The sequence below is a fragment of the Neodiprion lecontei genome, chromosome 3, assembly GCF_021901455.1.
Source record: "Neodiprion lecontei isolate iyNeoLeco1 chromosome 3, iyNeoLeco1.1, whole genome shotgun sequence".
NCBI classification, from domain to species: domain Eukaryota; kingdom Metazoa; phylum Arthropoda; class Insecta; order Hymenoptera; family Diprionidae; genus Neodiprion; species Neodiprion lecontei.
In genome coordinates, this window is record NC_060262.1 from 1389086 (window position 1) to 1410420 (window position 21335).

The 21335-nt window shown below is 41.1% G+C and overlaps 2 protein-coding genes and 1 long non-coding RNA gene across 6 annotated transcripts in view; 2 read left to right on the forward strand and 1 right to left on the reverse strand.

The window, feature by feature from the left end:
- The first annotated feature begins 13516 nt into the window (after positions 1 to 13516).
- Positions 13517 to 14642, forward strand: LOC124293715. The gene is made up of 3 exons (XM_046735800.1): positions 13517 to 13887; positions 13952 to 14246; positions 14360 to 14642. Exons 1-3 carry the CDS (start codon positions 13554 to 13556, stop codon positions 14640 to 14642), a joined length of 912 nt encoding a protein of 303 aa, XP_046591756.1. The 5' UTR covers positions 13517 to 13553.
- Positions 14643 to 15223: 581 nt separating this feature from the next.
- Positions 15224 to 18211, forward strand: LOC107225369 (cyclic AMP-dependent transcription factor ATF-2). 2 transcript variants are annotated; one of them, XM_046734170.1, is made up of 7 exons: positions 15224 to 15605; positions 15719 to 15812; positions 15896 to 16044; positions 16319 to 16671; positions 16759 to 16981; positions 17048 to 17372; positions 17453 to 18211. In XM_046734170.1, exons 1-7 carry the CDS (start codon positions 15555 to 15557, stop codon positions 17860 to 17862), a joined length of 1605 nt encoding a protein of 534 aa, XP_046590126.1. In that variant the 5' UTR covers positions 15224 to 15554; the 3' UTR covers positions 17863 to 18211. The 2 variants fall into 2 exon arrangements, with proteins under 2 accessions (XP_046590126.1, XP_015521301.1); XM_015665815.2 differs by having other exon boundaries at positions 15226 to 15605; positions 17045 to 17372.
- Positions 17941 to 21335, reverse strand: part of LOC124293382 — a 43604-nt gene continuing 40209 nt past the window's right edge. For all 3 annotated transcript variants that reach the window (XR_006903323.1, XR_006903325.1, XR_006903324.1), the window contains exon 4: positions 17941 to 20669. This is a non-coding gene — a long non-coding RNA (uncharacterized LOC124293382). The remainder of the gene's footprint in view (positions 20670 to 21335) is intronic.

A 21335-nucleotide genomic window follows, 5' to 3' on the forward strand; every position in this document is an offset into this window, starting at 1 on the left:
GAAAAGTGCTGGAATAAATTCTTTCTGGCACTATTCCGACGTAATTTTGCGAGAGAAATCGATTGGGCGCAGTCCCAATACGCTGCGATCAACTGATCAAAAGTTATAGCCGAAAAACGAGAACCTGCGTTTTCGACATTTTTCAGCAGGTCCTTTTTCCTTCGTAATTTCTCTCCTGTTGATCCCACGCTTTTTTCGCTGCGTTTTCTGAGTTCCTGGGGGTCCAATTAGTCAGTAGAGGGTCATTCAAATCGAATCTGAGACCAAAAGTTTTTTGCCCGAAAAAAAAGTAAGGCTAACCCCTTTGTATTTTTGGCGAAAATTTTCGCGATTCTGAAAAGTGCTGGAATAAATTCTCCCTGGCACTATTCCGACGTAATTTTGCGAGAGAAATCGATTGGGCGCAGTCCCAATACGCTGCGATCAACTGATCAAAAGTTAGAGCCGAAAAACGAGAACCTGCGTTTTCGACATTTTTCAGCAGGTCCTTTTTCCTTCGTAATTTCTCTCCTGTTGATCCCACGCCTTTTTCGCTGCGTTTTCTGAGTTCCTGGGGGTCCAATTAGTCAGTAGAGGGTCATTCAAATCGAATCTGAGACCAAAAGTTTTCTGCCCAAAAAAAAAGTAAGGCTAACCCCTTTGTATTTTTGGCGAAAATTTTCGCGATTCTGAAAAGTGCTGGAATAAATTCTTTCTGGCACTATTCCGACGTAATTTTGCGAGAGAAATCGATTGGGCGCAGTCCCAATACGCTGCGATCAACTGAACAAAAGTTAGAGCCGAAAAACGAGAACCTGCGTTTTCGACATTTTTCAGCAGGTCCTTTTTCCTTCGTAATTTCTCTCCTGTTGCTCCCACGCCTTTTTCGCTGCGTTTTCTGAGTTCCTGGGGGTCCAATTAGTCAGGAGAGGGTCATTCAAATCGAATCTGAGACCAAAAGTTTTTTGCCCGAAAAAAAAGTAAGGCTAACCCCTTTGTATTTTTGGCGAAAATTTTCGCGATTCTGAAAAGTGCTGGAATAAATTCTTTCTGGCACTATTCCGACGTAATTTTGCGAGAGAAATCGATTGGGCGCAGTCCCAATACGCTGCGATCAACTGATCAAAAGTCAGAGCCGAAAAACGAGAACCTGCGTTTTCGACATTTTTCAGCAGGTCCTTTTTCCTTCGTAATTTCTCTCCTGTTGATCCCACGCCTTTTTCGCTGCGTTTTCTGAGTTCCTGGGGGTCCAATTAGTCAGTAGAGGGTCATTCAAATCGAATCTGAGACCAAAAGTTTTCCGCCCAAAAAAAAAGTAAGGCTAACCCCTTTGTATTTTTGGCGAAAATTTTCGCGATTCTGAAAAGTGCTGGAATAAATTCTTTCTGGCACTATTCCGACGTAATTTTGCGAGAGAAATCGATTGGGCGCAGTCCCAATACGCTGCGATCAACTGATCAAAAGTTAGAGCCGAAAAACGAGAACCTGCGTTTTCGACATTTTTCAGCAGGTCCTTTTTCCTTCGTAATTTCTCTCCTGTTGATCCCACGCCTTTTTCGCTGCGTTTTCTGAGTTCCTGGGGGTCCAATTAGTCAGTAGAGGGTCATTCAAATCGAATCTGAGACCAAAAGTTTTCTGCCCAAAAAAAAAGTAAGGCTAACCCCTTTGTATTTTTGGCGAAAATTTTCGCGATTCTGAAAAGTGCTGGAATAAATTCTTTCTGGCACTATTCCGACGTAATTTTGCGAGAGAAATCGATTGGGCGCAGTCCCAATACGCTGCGATCAACTGATCAAAAGTTAGAGCCGAAAAACGAGAACCTGCGTTTTCGACATTTTTCAGCAGGTCCTTTTTCCTTCGTAATTTCTCTCCTGTTGATCCCACGCCTTTTTCGCTGCGTTTTCTGAGTTCCCGGGGGTCCAATTAGTCAGGAGAGGGTCATTCAAATCGAATCTGAGACCAAAAGTTTTTTGCCCGAAAAAAAAGTAAGGCTAACCCCTTTGTATTTTTGGCGAAAATTTTCGCGATTCTGAAAAGTGCTGGAATAAATTCTTTCTGGCACTATTCCGACGTAATTTTGCGAGAGAAATCGATTGGGCGCAGTCCCAATACGCTGCGATCAACTGATCAAAAGTTATAGCCGAAAAACGAGAACCTGCGTTTTCGACATTTTTCAGCAGGTCCTTTTTCCTTCGTAATTTCTCTCCTGTTGATCCCACGCTTTTTTCGCTGCGTTTTCTGAGTTCCTGGGGGTCCAATTAGTCAGTAGAGGGTCATTCAAATCGAATCTGAGACCAAAAGTTTTTTGCCCGAAAAAAAAGTAAGGCTAACCCCTTTGTATTTTTGGCGAAAATTTTCGCGATTCTGAAAAGTGCTGGAATAAATTCTTTCTGGCACTATTCCGACGTAATTTTGCGAGAGAAATCGATTGGGCGCAGTCCCAATACGCTGCGATCAACTGATCAAAAGTTAGAGCCGAAAAACGAGAACCTGCGTTTTCGACATTTTTCAGCAGGTCCTTTTTCCTTCGTAATTTCTCTCCTGTTGATCCCACGCCTTTTTCGCTGCGTTTTCTGAGTTCCTGGGGGTCCAATTAGTCAGTAGAGGGTCATTCAAATCGAATCTGAGACCAAAAGTTTTCTGCCCAAAAAAAAAGTAAGGCTAACCCCTTTGTATTTTTGGCGAAAATTTTCGCGATTCTGAAAAGTGCTGGAATAAATTCTTTCTGGCACTATTCCGACGTAATTTTGCGAGAGAAATCGATTGGGCGCAGTCCCAATACGCTGCGATCAACTGAACAAAAGTTAGAGCCGAAAAACGAGAACCTGCGTTTTCGACATTTTTCAGCAGGTCCTTTTTCCTTCGTAATTTCTCTCCTGTTGCTCCCACGCCTTTTTCGCTGCGTTTTCTGAGTTCCTGGGGGTCCAATTAGTCAGGAGAGGGTCATTCAAATCGAATCTGAGACCAAAAGTTTTTTGCCCGAAAAAAAAGTAAGGCTAACCCCTTTGTATTTTTGGCGAAAATTTTCGCGATTCTGAAAAGTGCTGGAATAAATTCTTTCTGGCACTATTCCGACGTAATTTTGCGAGAGAAATCGATTGGGCGCAGTCCCAATACGCTGCGATCAACTGATCAAAAGTCAGAGCCGAAAAACGAGAACCTGCGTTTTCGACATTTTTCAGCAGGTCCTTTTTCCTTCGTAATTTCTCTCCTGTTGATCCCACGCCTTTTTCGCTGCGTTTTCTGAGTTCCTGGGGGTCCAATTAGTCAGTAGAGGGTCATTCAAATCGAATCTGAGACCAAAAGTTTTTTGCCCGAAAAAAAAGTAAGGCTAACCCCTTTGTATTTTTGGCGAAAATTTTCGCGATTCTGAAAAGTGCTGGAATAAATTCTTTCTGGCACTATTCCGACGTAATTTTGCGAGAGAAATCGATTGGGCGCAGTCCCAATACGCTGCGATCAACTGATCAAAAGTTAGAGCCGAAAAACGAGAACCTGCGTTTTCGTCATTTTTCAGCAGGTCCTTTTTCCTTCGTAATTTCTCTCCTGTTGATCCCACGCCTTTTTCGCTGCGTTTTCTGAGTTCCTGGGGGTCCAATTAGTCAGTAGAGGGTCATTCAAATCGAATCTGAGACCAAAAGTTTTCCGCCCAAAAAAAAAGTAAGGCTAACCCCTTTGTATTTTTGGCGAAAATTTTCGCGATTCTGAAAAGTGCTGGAATAAATTCTTTCTGGCACTATTCCGACGTAATTTTGCGAGAGAAATCGATTGGGCGCAGTCCCAATACGCTGCGATCAACTGATCAAAAGTTAGAGCCGAAAAACGAGAACCTGCGTTTTCGACATTTTTCAGCAGGTCCTTTTTCCTTCGTAATTTCTCTCCTGTTGATCCCACGCCTTTTTCGCTGCGTTTTCTGAGTTCCTGGGGGTCCAATTAGTCAGTAGAGGGTCATTCAAATCGAATCTGAGACCAAAAGTTTTCTGCCCAAAAAAAAAGTAAGGCTAACCCCTTTGTATTTTTGGCGAAAATTTTCGCGATTCTGAAAAGTGCTGGAATAAATTCTTTCTGGCACTATTCCGACGTAATTTTGCGAGAGAAATCGATTGGGCGCAGTCCCAATACGCTGCGATCAACTGATCAAAAGTTAGAGCCGAAAAACGAGAACCTGCGTTTTCGACATTTTTCAGCAGGTCCTTTTTCCTTCGTAATTTCTCTCCTGTTGATCCCACGCCTTTTTCGCTGCGTTTTCTGAGTTCCCGGGGGTCCAATTAGTCAGGAGAGGGTCATTCAAATCGAATCTGAGACCAAAAGTTTTTTGCCCGAAAAAAAAGTAAGGCTAACCCCTTTGTATTTTTGGCGAAAATTTTCGCGATTCTGAAAAGTGCTGGAATAAATTCTTTCTGGCACTATTCCGACGTAATTTTGCGAGAGAAATCGATTGGGCGCAGTCCCAATACGCTGCGATCAACTGATCAAAAGTTATAGCCGAAAAACGAGAACCTGCGTTTTCGACATTTTTCAGCAGGTCCTTTTTCCTTCGTAATTTCTCTCCTGTTGATCCCACGCTTTTTTCGCTGCGTTTTCTGAGTTCCTGGGGGTCCAATTAGTCAGTAGAGGGTCATTCAAATCGAATCTGAGACCAAAAGTTTTTTGCCCGAAAAAAAAGTAAGGCTAACCCCTTTGTATTTTTGGCGAAAATTTTCGCGATTCTGAAAAGTGCTGGAATAAATTCTTTCTGGCACTATTCCGACGTAATTTTGCGAGAGAAATCGATTGGGCGCAGTCCCAATACGCTGCGATCAACTGATCAAAAGTTAGAGCCGAAAAACGAGAACCTGCGTTTTCGACATTTTTCAGCAGGTCCTTTTTCCTTCGTAATTTCTCTCCTGTTGATCCCACGCCTTTTTCGCTGCGTTTTCTGAGTTCCTGGGGGTCCAATTAGTCAGTAGAGGGTCATTCAAATCGAATCTGAGACCAAAAGTTTTCTGCCCAAAAAAAAAGTAAGGCTAACCCCTTTGTATTTTTGGCGAAAATTTTCGCGATTCTGAAAAGTGCTGGAATAAATTCTTTCTGGCACTATTCCGACGTAATTTTGCGAGAGAAATCGATTGGGCGCAGTCCCAATACGCTGCGATCAACTGAACAAAAGTTAGAGCCGAAAAACGAGAACCTGCGTTTTCGACATTTTTCAGCAGGTCCTTTTTCCTTCGTAATTTCTCTCCTGTTGCTCCCACGCCTTTTTCGCTGCGTTTTCTGAGTTCCTGGGGGTCCAATTAGTCAGGAGAGGGTCATTCAAATCGAATCTGAGACCAAAAGTTTTTTGCCCGAAAAAAAAGTAAGGCTAACCCCTTTGTATTTTTGGCGAAAATTTTCGCGATTCTGAAAAGTGCTGGAATAAATTCTTTCTGGCACTATTCCGACGTAATTTTGCGAGAGAAATCGATTGGGCGCAGTCCCAATACGCTGCGATCAACTGATCAAAAGTCAGAGCCGAAAAACGAGAACCTGCGTTTTCGACATTTTTCAGCAGGTCCTTTTTCCTTCGTAATTTCTCTCCTGTTGATCCCACGCCTTTTTCGCTGCGTTTTCTGAGTTCCTGGGGGTCCAATTAGTCAGTAGAGGGTCATTCAAATCGAATCTGAGACCAAAAGTTTTTTGCCCGAAAAAAAAGTAAGGCTAACCCCTTTGTATTTTTGGCGAAAATTTTCGCGATTCTGAAAAGTGCTGGAATAAATTCTTTCTGGCACTATTCCGACGTAATTTTGCGAGAGAAATCGATTGGGCGCAGTCCCAATACGCTGCGATCAACTGATCAAAAGTTAGAGCCGAAAAACGAGAACCTGCGTTTTCGTCATTTTTCAGCAGGTCCTTTTTCCTTCGTAATTTCTCTCCTGTTGATCCCACGCCTTTTTCGCTGCGTTTTCTGAGTTCCTGGGGGTCCAATTAGTCAGTAGAGGGTCATTCAAATCGAATCTGAGACCAAAAGTTTTCTGCCCAAAAAAAAAGTAAGGCTAACCCCTTTGTATTTTTGGCGAAAATTTTCGCGATTCTGAAAAGTGCTGGAATAAATTCTTTCTGGCACTATTCCGACGTAATTTTGCGAGAGAAATCGATTGGGCGCAGTCCCAATACGCTGCGATCAACTGATCAAAAGTTAGAGCCGAAAAACGAGAACCTGCGTTTTCGACATTTTTCAGCAGGTCCTTTTTCCTTCGTAATTTCTCTCCTGTTGATCCCACGCCTTTTTCGCTGCGTTTTCTGAGTTCCTGGGGGTCCAATTAGTCAGTAGAGGGTCATTCAAATCGAATCTGAGACCAAAAGTTTTTTGCCCGAAAAAAAAGTAAGGCTAACCCCTTTGTATTTTTGGCGAAAATTTTCGCGATTCTGAAAAGTGCTGGAATAAATTCTTTCTGGCACTATTCCGACGTAATTTTGCGAGAGAAATCGATTGGGCGCAGTCCCAATACGCTGCGATCAACTGAACAAAAGTTAGAGCCGAAAAACGAGAACCTGCGTTTTCGACATTTTTCAGCAGGTCCTTTTTCCTTCGTAATTTCTCTCCTGTTGATCCCACGCCTTTTTCGCTGCGTTTTCTGAGTTCCTGGGGGTCCAATTAGTCAGTAGAGGGTCATTCAAATCGAATCTGAGACCAAAAGTTTTCCGCCCAAAAAAAAAGTAAGGCTAACCCCTTTGTATTTTTGGCGAAAATTTTCGCGATTCTGAAAAGTGCTGGAATAAATTCTTTCTGGCACTATTTCGACGTAATTTTGCGAGAGAAATCGATTGGGCGCAGTCCCAATACGCTGCGATCAACTGATCAAAAGTTAGAGCCGAAAAACGAGAACCTGCGTTTTCGACATTTTTCAGCAGGTCCTTTTTCCTTCGTAATTTCTCTCCTGTTGATCCCACGCCTTTTTCGCTGCGTTTTCTGAGTTCCCGGGGGTCCAGTTAGTCAGGAGAGGGTCATTCAAATCGAATCTGAGACCAAAAGTTTTTTGCCCGAAAAAAAAGTAAGGCTAACCCCTTTGTATTTTTGGCGAAAATTTTCGCGATTCTGAAAAGTGCTGGAATAAATTCTTTCTGGCACTATTCCGACGTAATTTTGCGAGAGAAATCGATTGGGCGCAGTCCCAATACGCTGCGATCAACTGATCAAAAGTTAGAGCCGAAAAACGAGAACCTGCGTTTTCGACATTTTTCAGCAGGTCCTTTTTTCTTCGTAATTTCTCTCCTGTTGATCCCACGCCTTTTTCGCTGCGTTTTCTGAGTTCCCGGGGGTCCAATTAGTCAGTAGAGGGTCATTCAAATCGAATCTGAGACCAAAAGTTTTTCGCCCAAAAAAAAAGTAAGGCTAACCCCTTTGTATTTTTGGCGAAAATTTTCGCGATTCTGAAAAGTGCTGGAATAAATTCTTTCTGGCACTATTCCGACGTAATTTTGCGAGAGAAATCGATTGGGCGCAGTCCCAATACGCTGCGATCAACTGATCAAAAGTTAGAGCCGAAAAACGAGAACCTGCGTTTTCGACATTTTTCAGCAGGTCCTTTTTCCTTCGTAATTTCTCTCCTGTTGATCCCACGCCTTTTTCGCTGCGTTTTCTGAGTTCCTGGGGGTCCAATTAGTCAGTAGAGGGTCATTCAAATCGAATCTGAGACCAAAAGTTTTCCGCCCAAAAAAAAAAGTAAGGCTAACCCCTTTGTATTTTTGGCGAAAATTTTCGCGATTCTGAAAAGTGCTGGAATAAATTCTTTCTGGCACTATTCCGACGTAATTTTGCGAGAGAAATCGATTGGGCGCAGTCCCAATACGCTGCGATCAACTGAACAAAAGTTAGAGCCGAAAAACGAGAACCTGCGTTTTCGACATTTTTCAGCAGGTCCTTTTTCCTTCGTAATTTCTCTCCTGTTGATCCCACGCCTTTTTCGCTGCGTTTTCTGAGTTCCTGGGGGTCCAATTAGTCAGGAGAGGGTCATTCAAATCGAATCTGAGACCAAAAGTTTTTTGCCCGAAAAAAAAGTAAGGCTAACCCCTTTGTATTTTTGGCGAAAATTTTCGCGATTCTGAAAAGTGCTGGAATAAATTCTTTCTGGCACTATTCCGACGTAATTTTGCGAGAGAAATCGATTGGGCGCAGTCCCAATACGCTGCGATCAACTGAACAAAAGTTAGAGCCGAAAAACGAGAACCTGCGTTTTCGACATTTTTCAGCAGGTCCTTTTTCCTTCGTAATTTCTCTCCTGTTGATCCCACGCCTTTTTCGCTGCGTTTTCTGAGTTCCTGGGGGTCCAATTAGTCAGTAGAGGGTCATTCAAATCGAATCTGAGACCAAAAGTTTTTTGCCCGAAAAAAAAGTAAGGCTAACCCCTTTGTATTTTTGGCGAAAATTTTCGCGATTCTGAAAAGTGCTGGAATAAATTCTTTCTGGCACTATTCCGACGTAATTTTGCGAGAGAAATCGATTGGGCGCAGTCCCAATACGCTGCGATCAACTGAACAAAAGTTAGAGCCGAAAAACGAGAACCTGCGTTTTCGACATTTTTCAGCAGGTCCTTTTTCCTTCGTAATTTCTCTCCTGTTGATCCCACGCCTTTTTCGCTGCGTTTTCTGAGTTCCTGGGGGTCCAATTAGTCAGGAGAGGGTCATTCAAATCGAATCTGAGACGAAAAGTTTTTTGCCCGAAAAAAAAGTAAGGCTAACCCCTTTGTATTTTTGGCGAAAATTTTCGCGATTCTGAAAAGTGCTGGAATAAATTCTTTCTGGCACTATTCCGACGTAATTTTGCGAGAGAAATCGATTGGGCGCAGTCCCAATACGCTGCGATCAACTGATCAAAAGTTAGAGCCGAAAAACGAGAACCTGCGTTTTCGACATTTTTCAGCAGGTCCTTTTTCCTTCGTAATTTCTCTCCTGTTGATCCCACGCCTTTTTCGCTGCGTTTTCTGAGTTCCTGGGGGTCCAATTAGTCAGGAGAGGGTCATTCAAATCGAATCTGAGACCAAAAGTTTTTTGCCCGAAAAAAAAGTAAGGCTAACCCCTTTGTATTTTTGGCGAAAATTTTCGCGATTCTGAAAAGTGCTGGAATAAATTCTTTCTGGCACTATTCCGACGTAATTTTGCGAGAGAAATCGATTGGGCGCAGTCCCAATACGCTGCGATCAACTGAACAAAAGTTAGAGCCGAAAAACGAGAACCTGCGTTTTCGACATTTTTCAGCAGGTCCTTTTTCCTTCGTAATTTCTCTCCTGTTGATCCCACGCCTTTTTCGCTGCGTTTTCTGAGTTCCTGGGGGTCCAATTAGTCAGTAGAGGGTCATTCAAATCGAATCTGAGACCAAAAGTTTTTTGCCCGAAAAAAAAGTAAGGCTAACCCCTTTGTATTTTTGGCGAAAATTTTCGCGATTCTGAAAAGTGCTGGAATAAATTCTTTCTGGCACTATTTCGACGTAATTTTGCGAGAGAAATCGATTGGGCGCAATCCCAATACGCTGCGATCAACTGATCAAAAGTTATAGCCGAAAAACGAGAACCTGCGTTTTCGACATTTTTCAGCAGGTCCTTTTTCCTTCGTAATTTCTCTCCTGTTGATCCCACGCTTTTTTCGCTGCGTTTTCTGAGTTCCTGGGGGTCCAATTAGTCAGTAGAGGGTCATTCAAATCGAATCTGAGACCAAAAGTTTTTTGCCCGAAAAAAAAGTAAGGCTAACCCCTTTGTATTTTTGGCGAAAATTTTCGCGATTCTGAAAAGTGCTGGAATAAATTCTTTCTGGCACTATTCCGACGTAATTTTGCGAGAGAAATCGATTGGGCGCAGTCCCAATACGCTGCGATCAACTGAACAAAAGTTAGAGCCGAAAAACGAGAACCTGCGTTTTCGACATTTTTCAGCAGGTCCTTTTTCCTTCGTAATTTCTCTCCTGTTGATCCCACGCCTTTTTCGCTGCGTTTTCTGAGTTCCTGGGGGTCCAATTAGTCAGGAGAGGGTCATTCAAATCGAATCTGAGACCAAAAGTTTTTTGCCCGAAAAAAAAGTAAGGCTAACCCCTTTGTATTTTTGGCGAAAATTTTCGCGATTCTGAAAAGTGCTGGAATAAATTCTTTCTGGCACTATTCCGACGTAATTTTGCGAGAGAAATCGATTGGGCGCAGTCCCAATACGCTGCGATCAACTGATCAAAAGTTAGAGCCGAAAAACGAGAACCTGCGTTTTCGACATTTTTCAGCAGGTCCTTTTTCCTTCGTAATTTCTCTCCTGTTGATCCCACGCCTTTTTCGCTGCTCTTTCTGAGTTCCTGGGGGTCCAATTAGTCAGTAGAGGGTCATTCAAATCGAATCTGAGACCAAAAGTTTTCTGCCCAAAAAAAAAGTAAGGCTAACCCCTTTGTATTTTTGGCGAAAATTTTCGCGATTCTGAAAAGTGCTGGAATAAATTCTTTCTGGAACTATTCCGACGTAATTTTGCGAGAGAAATCGATTGGGCGCAGTCCCAATACGCTGCGATCAACTGAACAAAAGTTAGAGCCGAAAAACGAGAACCTGCGTTTTCGACATTTTTCAGCAGGTCCTTTTTCCTTCGTAATTTCTCTCCTGTTGATCCCACGCCTTTTTCGCTGCGTTTTCTGAGTTCCTGGGGGTCCAATTAGTCAGTAGAGGGTCATTCAAATCGAATCTGAGACCGAAAGTTTTTTGCCCGAAAAAAAAGTAAGGCTAACCCCTTTGTATATTTGGCGAAAATTTTCGCGATTCTGAAAAGTGCTGGGATGAATTCTTTCTGGCACTATTCCGACGTAATTTTGCGAGAGAAATCGATTGGGCGCGGTCCCAATACGCTGCGATCAACTGATCAAAAGTTAGAGCCGAAAAACGAGAACCTGCGTTTTCGACATTTTTCAGCAGGTCCTTTTTCCTTCGTAATTTCTCTCCTGTTGATCCAGCGCCTTTTTCGCTGCGTTTGCTGAGTTCCTGGGGGTCCAATTAGTCAGGAGAGGGTCATTCAAATCGAATCTGAGACCAAAAATTTTCGCCCCACAAAACGAAGAAAACGTCTGTCTTAAGTAAGAGTGGAAAATTAAAAATGCAGGATGAATTTGATCGGAAATATCCATACGTCCTATTCTTCAGAGAAAACTGCCGATTAAAATCTGTTCGGTCAAAAAAACAGTTATTTTTCTACTGTATTCTTTTTAAAAGTTGACGATTCTGAAAAGTTACGGAATAAACGATTTTGTGCTTCATAATACTGAAATTTCGTTGTGTCTTGTGTCGCCGCGAACATTGGGCGAAAAGTTATTGGTGAAAAACATAAAATCCGCATAGGAGTCGTAAAGAGTTGGAGGAAAAAATAACATATTCACAGCTACAGAAGTTTCAAGTTTATTCAACATGCTCTGATTTGAGTACAAGTGTCACCATACCAGTGTGTAATTATCATTCAACTTCACAAACAGAGCTACAGAGATAGTTGAAAATACGTACAAAAATGCTTCCAGAGAACACATGAGATACCTTATAATATACGAGGAAATAGGTTTATAGTGTTCATTGTCTCTAGCACAATAATAAAAGTTATACATGACATAGTTATTTCAATATTCCTCAAATGCAACTGAAGTTTAGCCTTTGAACAGGTGCAGCACACCTCTGTATCGTCACTTGGATAGTAATAATTCAAAAGTCAACTGATTTGTATTTTTGCTGTATCCACTCAGTCGTCGGTCTGATGCGGTTCTAAGAGTCGCTGGATTAAACGTCAAGTCCATTTTCGATTGAATGTGGCTTTTTTCACGTCTCTGCGGTAAATTTTCTTGCTTATTCGTCACCTTCTTTAGTCAAGTGCTGAAATCAGTTAGGTAAATAATGTATCAGTTGTCACAAATGTCGGTTGTCACACCAAGATTCAATTCTATCTTACTCTTTCGGTTTCTTTCTGGCAGGGACCGGTAATGTAGTAATCACTATTTCTGGAACAATGCCAAATTCAACTTGCGGTTAATATGCCAAAAATGCAGTAAAATAATCATCTCGTTATTCATTCTTACCCTGGTGAAATATTATCGTAACGCTGTCAAACGGTATTTTCTATACCTACTTGCGAGTTTACGAAGTACAAAGTACGATATACTTAGATCAATTTACTTCATGTTATGCTTTCTTGTTGACGAAACACTGTGCGTGTTTCACATATGAATGTTTGATGATCTACAAATGATCGACTGCACGATTTGTGGAATTGTTCTTCAACAACATCGTTCCCTTATACCGTTTCTCGCGCTCCGAAATGCGTCATTTTCCTTGATGAAATGCAGACCCATACAATATTTCTGCTGGCTGCATTACCCGGGATCTTGACCGTGTCAAACATTCCCACACGAGATGAGAAAGCCGATTTATCGTCCGCCGCTGTCAGAGCTTATTCCAATTACAATTCATTTAATTCTTTTCTTTGTCGAAAGTACGATTGATATGTGTCCAACATTTCAGGTCAATATTATCGACGTTTGTTTCGGGACGCCAGAGACTGGGAGAAGTATCTTGCTTTCGGAAAATCTACCGATTGTGATATATCAACAAGTTTACGAGAGTTTTAAATTCAGCGTTTTCACCGTAAGGCAGAGAGACTTTGATTTTGTTGGAACAGAATCACCGGGCGAACTTATACTAAAACACTACGACCATTATTTGGAAGTACAGGGGAAGCCAAACGGAGTTGTAATGTACGCTGATCAGGTGGATGACCTCGAGTCTATATTGCATCATATGAAGTACGTAGCATGGACAACGTGGAAGACCAGGGAGCGTTATCTCGTCATTATACCAAGTATCTGCAACATATTACATTCGCTTTTATTCATATTATCAACTATATGTATCCTAACGTACCTTTTCAGTTATTTTCGTGAAGTAAAGGGTTGTAATACTTGATTCACAGAAAGCATGTGCAATGTGGCTGACTGCAACGAGGTGTTCAGAGTTATTTGGAATCACTGGATTCTCAACACGGTGATACTGTGCTCGTCCGATATTACAGAAGACTCGTTAAAATCCGCTAGAATCAAGTTGTACACTTATAATCCATACTCGTCTGATCACACGCAACCGTGGAGAATGATTTTTCAAGAGACCATCAATGTTCCTTTAAAAGCGGGAAATTTCAATCACCCCTGGTACGTCTATGAACAGGAATTCACCGAGATGAAGTCCCTTGAAGATTGCAAAGATTTGTACTTCGATAAAACTCTAAACCTCGACGGATACGTCATCCCGATAAGTATGTTCACAATTCGTCCTGAGATACTTTTGGATGAGACGAAATCTGGCGTTGAAAAATTTATTGGTACGGATGGTTTCACGCTCCAGGCACTAGCGAAAAAATTAAGATTCGACGTCGTTGAGGTAATGATTTTCCTGGTAAAATTCCATGCCTCAAGTTTTCGTCGAAGTTGGTAATAAAATATTGTACAGCATGCGCTTACAGGTTTACAACAACGAAACTGATCGTTATGGGAAGCTACTTGAAAATGGCTCGTACATTGGGGAATTGAAAGACCTCTTTTACGGGCTGTCCCACATCGTGGCCGACATGCATCACTTGCAACATTTTCCTGGTCTCGAAGCAACCTATCCCCACACCTCGATTGCGATATGCTTTGCATCTCGTATTACCGGTTTCTACCCGCAATGGATGAACATTTTTGTCGCTAAACAGATATGGATCGGAGTTGGACTCATAACTTTATTCTTGACCATGGTTCTTTACCTGTACAATAAATCGCAGGGCATTGTTTCTACATTCTTGGACGCCGTACGATTCGTTATCGGTAATTCGGTAATCCGATTGCCAGAATCCATTAATCACAGACTGACTTTCGGAATAATTTTTCTCGCCTTTATCGTTCTCGACGCGGTATTCAGAGGTAAGTATTTCGCTTATTGATCATCTCGTACGCATATGCAAACTCGTTTTAAATCACATCGCAGGTCGCTTCGTATCAATTTTGGCGTATGCACGCCGATATCCAAACCTGGATACCATCGAACAGGTCAAGGAACACGGGATGGAATTTTACGGTTTCGGACCACTTCGATATTTGATTGATGATCCACTGCTGGGCGAACACTATCACGAACTTCTTCCCGAAGAGTGTCTGGCTAGCATAGAACGTGACGGAAAACAGCGTGCCTGTCTAGCTCACTGTTTAACGTTGCCATCGATGATGGTGAACTCGACGATTATCCACAGGGCTTCCGAACCCATTATATCCGACTACGCGACGCAAGTTTTTAATTCCATCATATTCATCCTCTCAAGATACAGTAACCAGAAGTTTGAAACCCACCAATTGTACCGATGATTTGAAAATCTTTAAGTATTGAACGTGATTTTAGGTTCATAGTAACCCTGAATTGGCCAATGACAGACCGTTGGAACTTTGACGTTCAGAAACTGGTCGAGGCTGGTATTGTAGAAAAATGGCGTTTGGATTTTGACCGAGTGATGGAGATAAAATCATGGAAAACACAGAGGATGATTGAGCCACCGCATGTTGAACCAATCGCTATAAACACCCTGCTTTCCGCTTTTGTGATACTTATACTAGGACTGTTAATTGCACTTGTAACCTTCGCCTGGGAAATTAAAATCAAATGTAACTCATATTACCAATACTAATGCCTTAATTTCATTTAATTATCGCACGGATTTCTTCGTAGGATAATCAGAAAGGACACAAGAAGATTCGCCATTGCCGTCGGTAGCTGGCTGGGATATAAATAACAGCACCTCAACCGTAAGCAGAGTGATGTTTCTTTAGCAACAGTACAATATCAGTCTTTACTTTACTGAATATATGCAGTAAAATATATTTATTATAGTATTGTACACTAGCTTGTACTTTTAATTAGACTTACAATTAGAAGCTTATCTTTTTATTACATTACATTTGAATGTAGTTCTCACTGTGTACTTGATAAGTTTAAGATGTTACACCTGAACAGTGTCGATTAAAAGAGATCCATTGAAATAGCAATCTTAAAACTCTAAGGCAGGAAAATACCAAGAATCAGAACTATTTGACTTGTAAAATAATAGCTAATTATTTTTTCCTCAATCGTTTTGTATACTTATTGTGAAATGAAATCGGGAAAAGTTAGTGAGTTGTACAGTCACTGTGACACCACATGCCTAGCTGTTGATTCTGCCATCTAACACGCAAGCCAAGAACTCATAATACTGCAGAGTTGTGTTCCATGTCCGATATTCTAGAAGTGGTGATTCTCTCTGTGCCTATGTATGTGTGTGTGGGGGTGTGCACCTTTCCCACCTGTATCTTCTTGCTATATTCCAGATAAGAATCTTCTTTTTTTCTCTGTTTGATATGGTTAATTAATACAATAGTGGTAAATTGTGGTCCTTCAAGCTCTTTCCATCCACGAGCAATTGCCTGCTCGCATTATTTTTCAACAGCGGAACAGAAGAACTTCAGTTAAATATCAACGAATTGTCGCAGTCAACCTTAAGCACATTAGGAGAGATCAATACGAACTTTGATCAATAAAAAAGTAGCATATTTACCAAACAGCCATGGGTGAATCCGAGAAACCCTTTGCCTGTCCCTCGCCTGGCTGCAATATGGTAATTTCTGTTTGATATCAATTCATTATTCCACTCATAACCTCAATACTGTGTGGGGACTTTCTCTCTAATATACACTTACTACTTGCTTCTTCCTCGCCTTCGTTACGCAGAGTTTTGTCAACGAGGATCACCTCACTGTTCATAGAAAAAAACACGATATGATACTCAACCTTGGCTCAAACGGCAAAAGCGGTGTCTTCGTAGGTAAAGTATAGATAATTCAAATGTCTAGATTTACACTTTGCTTTTTATTTTGACCACATTTTATTCTTCCTGTTCCCTAACAGCTGACCAGACACCCACGCCAACCAGGTTCATAAGAAATTGCGAAGAAGTTGGGCTCTTTCAGGACCTACAGAATGTCAATCCGTTCGAAGAAACATTCCGACGAGCTGTCGAAGCTGGAAAGACAGGCGGAGGACTCACGGTTCCAGAAGTAAGATCGATACTCTTCATTCTCTTTGGCGTCGAGTGATAAAGTATTAAAACTCATTCCATCAGATCTTGGGCTGTCAACTGAGCCTGAGAATCAGTAAAGTGATGGGAGATTTAGGAAGAATTCAGAAAAATTGTATGTACGTCTTTTCAATTTTCTTCTGGATGATTTGATATGTTCATTTAAGCTTCCAGTCGACACCATGGATTACCATGCCCAAAACATTAACTATAACTTAGCTTCTCACCTGTGTATTCTCTCTTATTTCCATTAGGTGGGAATATCAGACGATACTCTGCACACACCACACATATTTCCCCACATAGACGTTCCGTCTACAAACAATCAAGCCTTGCTTCGGAATGGCATTGCGGAATCGCCAGTGATCAATATCGGAGATTCGTCGGATGACGATGAAAAGAATGCGAACAGAATACATGTCGATGTGCAAAATTTAGACCACGGAGAGAATTCTAAAGAGATAACGACGGTCGAGCTCGACACTGAATCCCGAGACTCGAGCATTGAGGAAAGTATTATTGTACAGGAGGCAGACGGAGAGTCTTTATCAACTACTGTAATCAATCTGAACGATGGTTTTGGGCAACAGAACGATGTTCCGCAGCTGTAAGCGATTTGAATTCTAGCGTTCAAATATGGATACATCATTTTAGGGTAATAAAATGAAATAAAATGGTTTTCGTTTCATCACAGCTCTATAAATGGCAAGGAGGTACAGCTATTGATAAAAACCGAGGATGGAAAGCTGATGCAGCTGTCAGCGATACCGGTTTCTCAGTCTCAAATGAATCCGACAACCATCGATATTCAGTCCAAATCTCAGACAGTCGTCATCAAGACCGAACCATCCCTGAATTGCTCTGATGGGAAGAGAACAACGAATTCGGCATCCTCTAGGCTCTCTATGGCAAAAATGGTTTGTACATAATCGTACCATTTGTAAAAAATTTGTAGCAATCTTTGGCTTCACCGTTTTCAGAAGCTGAAGCAAGTGTTGAAGAAGAACGAAGTGTCTTCCGACAGCCATCGTCAGGACTTGCAAGCATCGCCGAGGACTTTGGTTGAAGAGCGTAGCCCTCCATCTGACAAGAAGCTGGATATCTTGGAGCGAAATAGAGCCAGTTCGATGCGTGCCAGAGCAAAACGTAAAGCGTGGGTTCAACAGCTTGAGAGGTCAGTCTACAATGTAAATGAGGCCAACGCTGCGCTCCAGATGGAGGTTCGTGCTCTTCGTTCCGAAGTGGCAAAACTGAAGACGCTGTTGCTTGCGCACAAGGATTGCCCGGTGACTAAAGCGATGGAGCAAGGTGATTGCCTGACGTTCTTTCTAAACGAAGTTCTGGTCCTCTTTTCCAATCAGTTTTTACCTTCTCGTATCTTGTTACAGGAAACAGTATAGTTCTTGGGCCAAAGGTGATATCGGTGAGCGCAGAGACGGTACAAGGAGCTTCGTTGCCCCTTGTCGGTTCAGCTGTGAAACGGAAGTCGGCGATATCGGCGGATGTAGGGGGTAAACCGGCGAAAAAGAAACCAACAGTATCGACGACTAAACCGATGATCCTGCCCAAATCGGCCGCCCCGCTTTTGCAGAAGGCAAAAATTCTGAGAAACATATCCGCCGTTCAGGTTGTTGACGTTGAACGGGTGATAAGTAAGGGATGTGATAAGGGGAAGCAGATATTGATAGTGCAGAACGAGAGGCGGGAGACATTCACGGAGAACAGTCAAAGGCAGATAATCAGGATGAATCCGAACTTTGAAATCGAAAACGCCGCTTCTAAAACCACCGGATCGTAAACGATTCTTGGCCGCATTTAGCCCAGGAAATAAGGCTGGATTTTTCAACATTCAAATACAACATTTTTTGCCCGTGAAATGACGAATGAATCGATTTCACCAATTTATTTATTTACACATCCGTGTATGGGACGCCGATATTGATCACGATTATCGCGGTCAGCCCCATGCTGTGATGGGTTTCCGTTCGAGTATCCCGATAACCGATTTTTCAATCTGCGCTTCGTAAGTATTTACGTTTTACAAGATTTGTCGACACTTAAAATCACGCGTAAGGGATAAAATGACGTATTGTATTTACGCAAGGAATAACATTGTGTAATAAATATACCTATGTTTAATGAAAGTATACACGTCTCGTTCATTCACTTACCTCCTGTCTAAATAATTACATATTTTATACAAACATCGATGAATTGGAAAAGTACGAGTAAGGAGGAAATCAAGAAAGGGTAAAGGGTTGAATTTTTCAAAATCTTTCCATAGGGGATTTATTTGTTTATTTAAAACATTCCGTTTACATAAATACACGTGTAATATTTTGTAAGTCAGGCTGAAATCGAAAAACACTGTAAATTGTTAAATGACAACTAGCCAAAAACTTCGGCGATCGCGCAATTAAACTTTTAGATACAAGTGCAAAATCATCTGTTATTCACGGAAATGTAAAATGTAATCATTCATTATTCTTCCGTGAAAAAAAAATGTTCTCTTTCGAATAAGGTAGTAAAGTGGGAGAGTTAAAATTTTTTGAAACACCTTTATTGCCCAATACTTTTATAGAATTGTGAGGGTAAAACTGAACTGCATTTTACTACTTTCAAAAAATTGAACACATTTAGCTGCTAACACTGGCTGCCAGCTTCAGCTTCATTTCGGTTTATTGAACTTAACTCTTAAACACAGTATAAGCGAAACGTGCGAGATTAGATTCGGCGTACCTCAAACAACATTCGAGACTTCAAAAGAGTACAAAACACGTGTTCGGCATTCTAGCGCAAAAGAAATAGTACGGTAAAGGAAGAAACGCTGCTGGATCTCTATTGTTTTTTAAACTTGTACCGGATAATAATCAAAAATAAACATGAAAAGCAAAATATAACATGACGAAATAATAACCGCGAACCGAATTGCGCTATATGTATATCATAGACTTGCTCACTTATGCACATGATTTGGCAATTTAGAAAGCGTAGTATAAAGTCTGTGAAGCAGCCTCTCGCAGATTGTCGTAATAATGACTCCAGGGTTTCCCAAACTGCCCTGACTAGTCCTTTTTTGCACTCATTTTTTATTCCTCCTCTTCAGAACTCGGCGGCTGCCAAATATCTCGGTAGACGTACACGTTTCCCGATCGCGACGTACGTGAGAAGGCGAAGGATTTCGTATCCGACGATGAATCAGTTTCAAAGCCCTCGGTTCTCGTTCTCTTTTTATATCGCAACGCGCTGCGGCAACAATAAATTACTATTCGCAAAAAATCAAGTAGATGAAGCGAGTCGGAGAGATAAGAGCAAGCGAACAACGCAGTGATCAATTTTTATTCTTCAATCCAGCGAATCTGTATTTATTATTATACACCAAACGATTTTATCACACAGTTTGTTTTTTCATCAATCCGTATACGGATTGAATTGACATTGACTTGTAAATCGCGAAGTTTCGCTCTTATGATAGCGCGTCGCGGTGAATCCTTCATCGGTACTGCCATACATACATATGATACAAAGTCGAAATTTATAATACTTGCAAACTTACAGCTTGCGAAATTATTGTAATTCCTAGGTCTCGTCTAACGATCTCAATATTGCATGGAATCAGTCTCACGATGATTCATTTTACTCCTCATTCTTTTCGCAATTACCCAAAGTATCTCAACCATGCACTTTTTGGCCCCTAAAATTCGGGAAATGTGGGAATAATAACAAGTGTCAAAAAAAAAAAAAAAAAAAAACACACACACACATTTACTTGACGAGTTTCGGGATACGGATGACTTTCCTGGATTCCGCTACGAAAGAACGATGCACCGTTAAAATTCGAACTCTTCCCGTTTCTTTCTTTATTTAACACAGAAAGAAAAATTGTGAGTTTGCTCGTTCGATAAATCTAGGAGTACGACATACCCTTAAACAATCTCTATACTTACTCGACCTTTGTGCGTGTCAACCCAGTACAAATTCTTGTTGGCATACAATGTTCAACGATAGATAATCTCTTACTGCTTAAGACTTCGTTTCTCTCATCCTCTTATTATAATATGTATACTTTATTTACAATGGCATGTAAGAAAAGATATTATAACTGTTCTAGGTTCACGGTCACGGCAAACGCGTTCTCAATTATACCGTCGTTCGTAGTTTTCCCGTCCAATTTTCTGCACAGAAATTCTTCAATTCGTCGTCGATTGTTCTCTATGAATTTTCTTTCGTTCTTTCTATTTTTTTTTTTTTTAATTTTTTTTGATATGCATGGGTATAAGTGTAATTATGTGTACGTGAACAAAACGCGGGCGTTCTTTTTCACGCCCTGCGAAAAAAAAAGACAAATACGATTACCAATAATCAAAGTAACTAAAGAGAAAATTGATTCGATATTGATTGAAAAATTTCCCACGATGAGTTCGTATCCCGCGGGCCCTTATCAGTTCTCCGTCCAGTAGGTATCGAACATTTAACACCGGGCTAGAGAATGATAAGGGACTTTGGGCACTTTGCAGTTAATCACTTGCGCACGTAGTACGGATATTCAGGAGAGAATATCGCTGTCGAAACGATGAAGACGACCGATGAGAGCCGCTGGATATTCTGCAACACGTATATAAATTCTTAATCACGATAACGTTATCATTATCATATCGTTATCTATTCGCCGTTATGCAAATAAATTAACAATTATGTGATGCGATATACCAATGAGCGAAGTTTAGGTGTTGAACTGAAAATTGATAAATATCGATACTGTTTCCTCAACAGATTTTCTTTTTATTTCAGCTCAGTTCAATTTTTCAATGCAAAACGCATCGAACTATTTATAGTTTGTTTTAGCAGTTATATTTTATTCCGCGCGCGTGGAATATTCATATTTAACATGAATTTGTACAGTAGGAGTTTTTTTTTTTTTTTTGTTTCTTTTCATTATTAAAATATTTTTACTCGTGCATAGAACGAGGCAACGGCATTTTATTAACCGTCGATACGACTGAAAGTATATACCTACAATGATACGTAATTTAATTATAGCGTAATGCGATGCTCAACACTTTTAAATCAAACTGGCACGAGTTGCTAGGTTCAGTTTTTCAACGGGGTGAAATAATTACACAACATTCTGCGAAAATTTTGCATAAAATAGTTTTCCTTCCTTTACCAATTGAACTACGTGAATAACTGTGACATACGATGTTCCGATTACAGATCGGCCAATAGATGGAAAATTTTCTACACAATCGAATGATGGAAAAAACTGGTAAA

Coding starts and splice junctions, on each gene's coding strand:
- LOC124293715 (XM_046735800.1), top strand. CDS start 13,554: ATGCATCACTTGCAACATTTTCCTGGTCTCGAAGCAACCTATCCCCAC. Junction 13,888..13,951: donor TCTCGACGCGGTATTCAGAG/GTAAGTATTTCG, acceptor ATCACATCGCAG/GTCGCTTCGTATCAATTTTG. Junction 14,247..14,359: donor ATTATATCCGACTACGCGAC/GCAAGTTTTTAA, acceptor ACGTGATTTTAG/GTTCATAGTAACCCTGAATT.
- LOC107225369 (XM_015665815.2), top strand. CDS start 15,555: ATGGGTGAATCCGAGAAACCCTTTGCCTGTCCCTCGCCTGGCTGCAAT. Junction 15,606..15,718: donor CCTCGCCTGGCTGCAATATG/GTAATTTCTGTT, acceptor TTCGTTACGCAG/AGTTTTGTCAACGAGGATCA. Junction 15,813..15,895: donor CAAAAGCGGTGTCTTCGTAG/GTAAAGTATAGA, acceptor GTTCCCTAACAG/CTGACCAGACACCCACGCCA.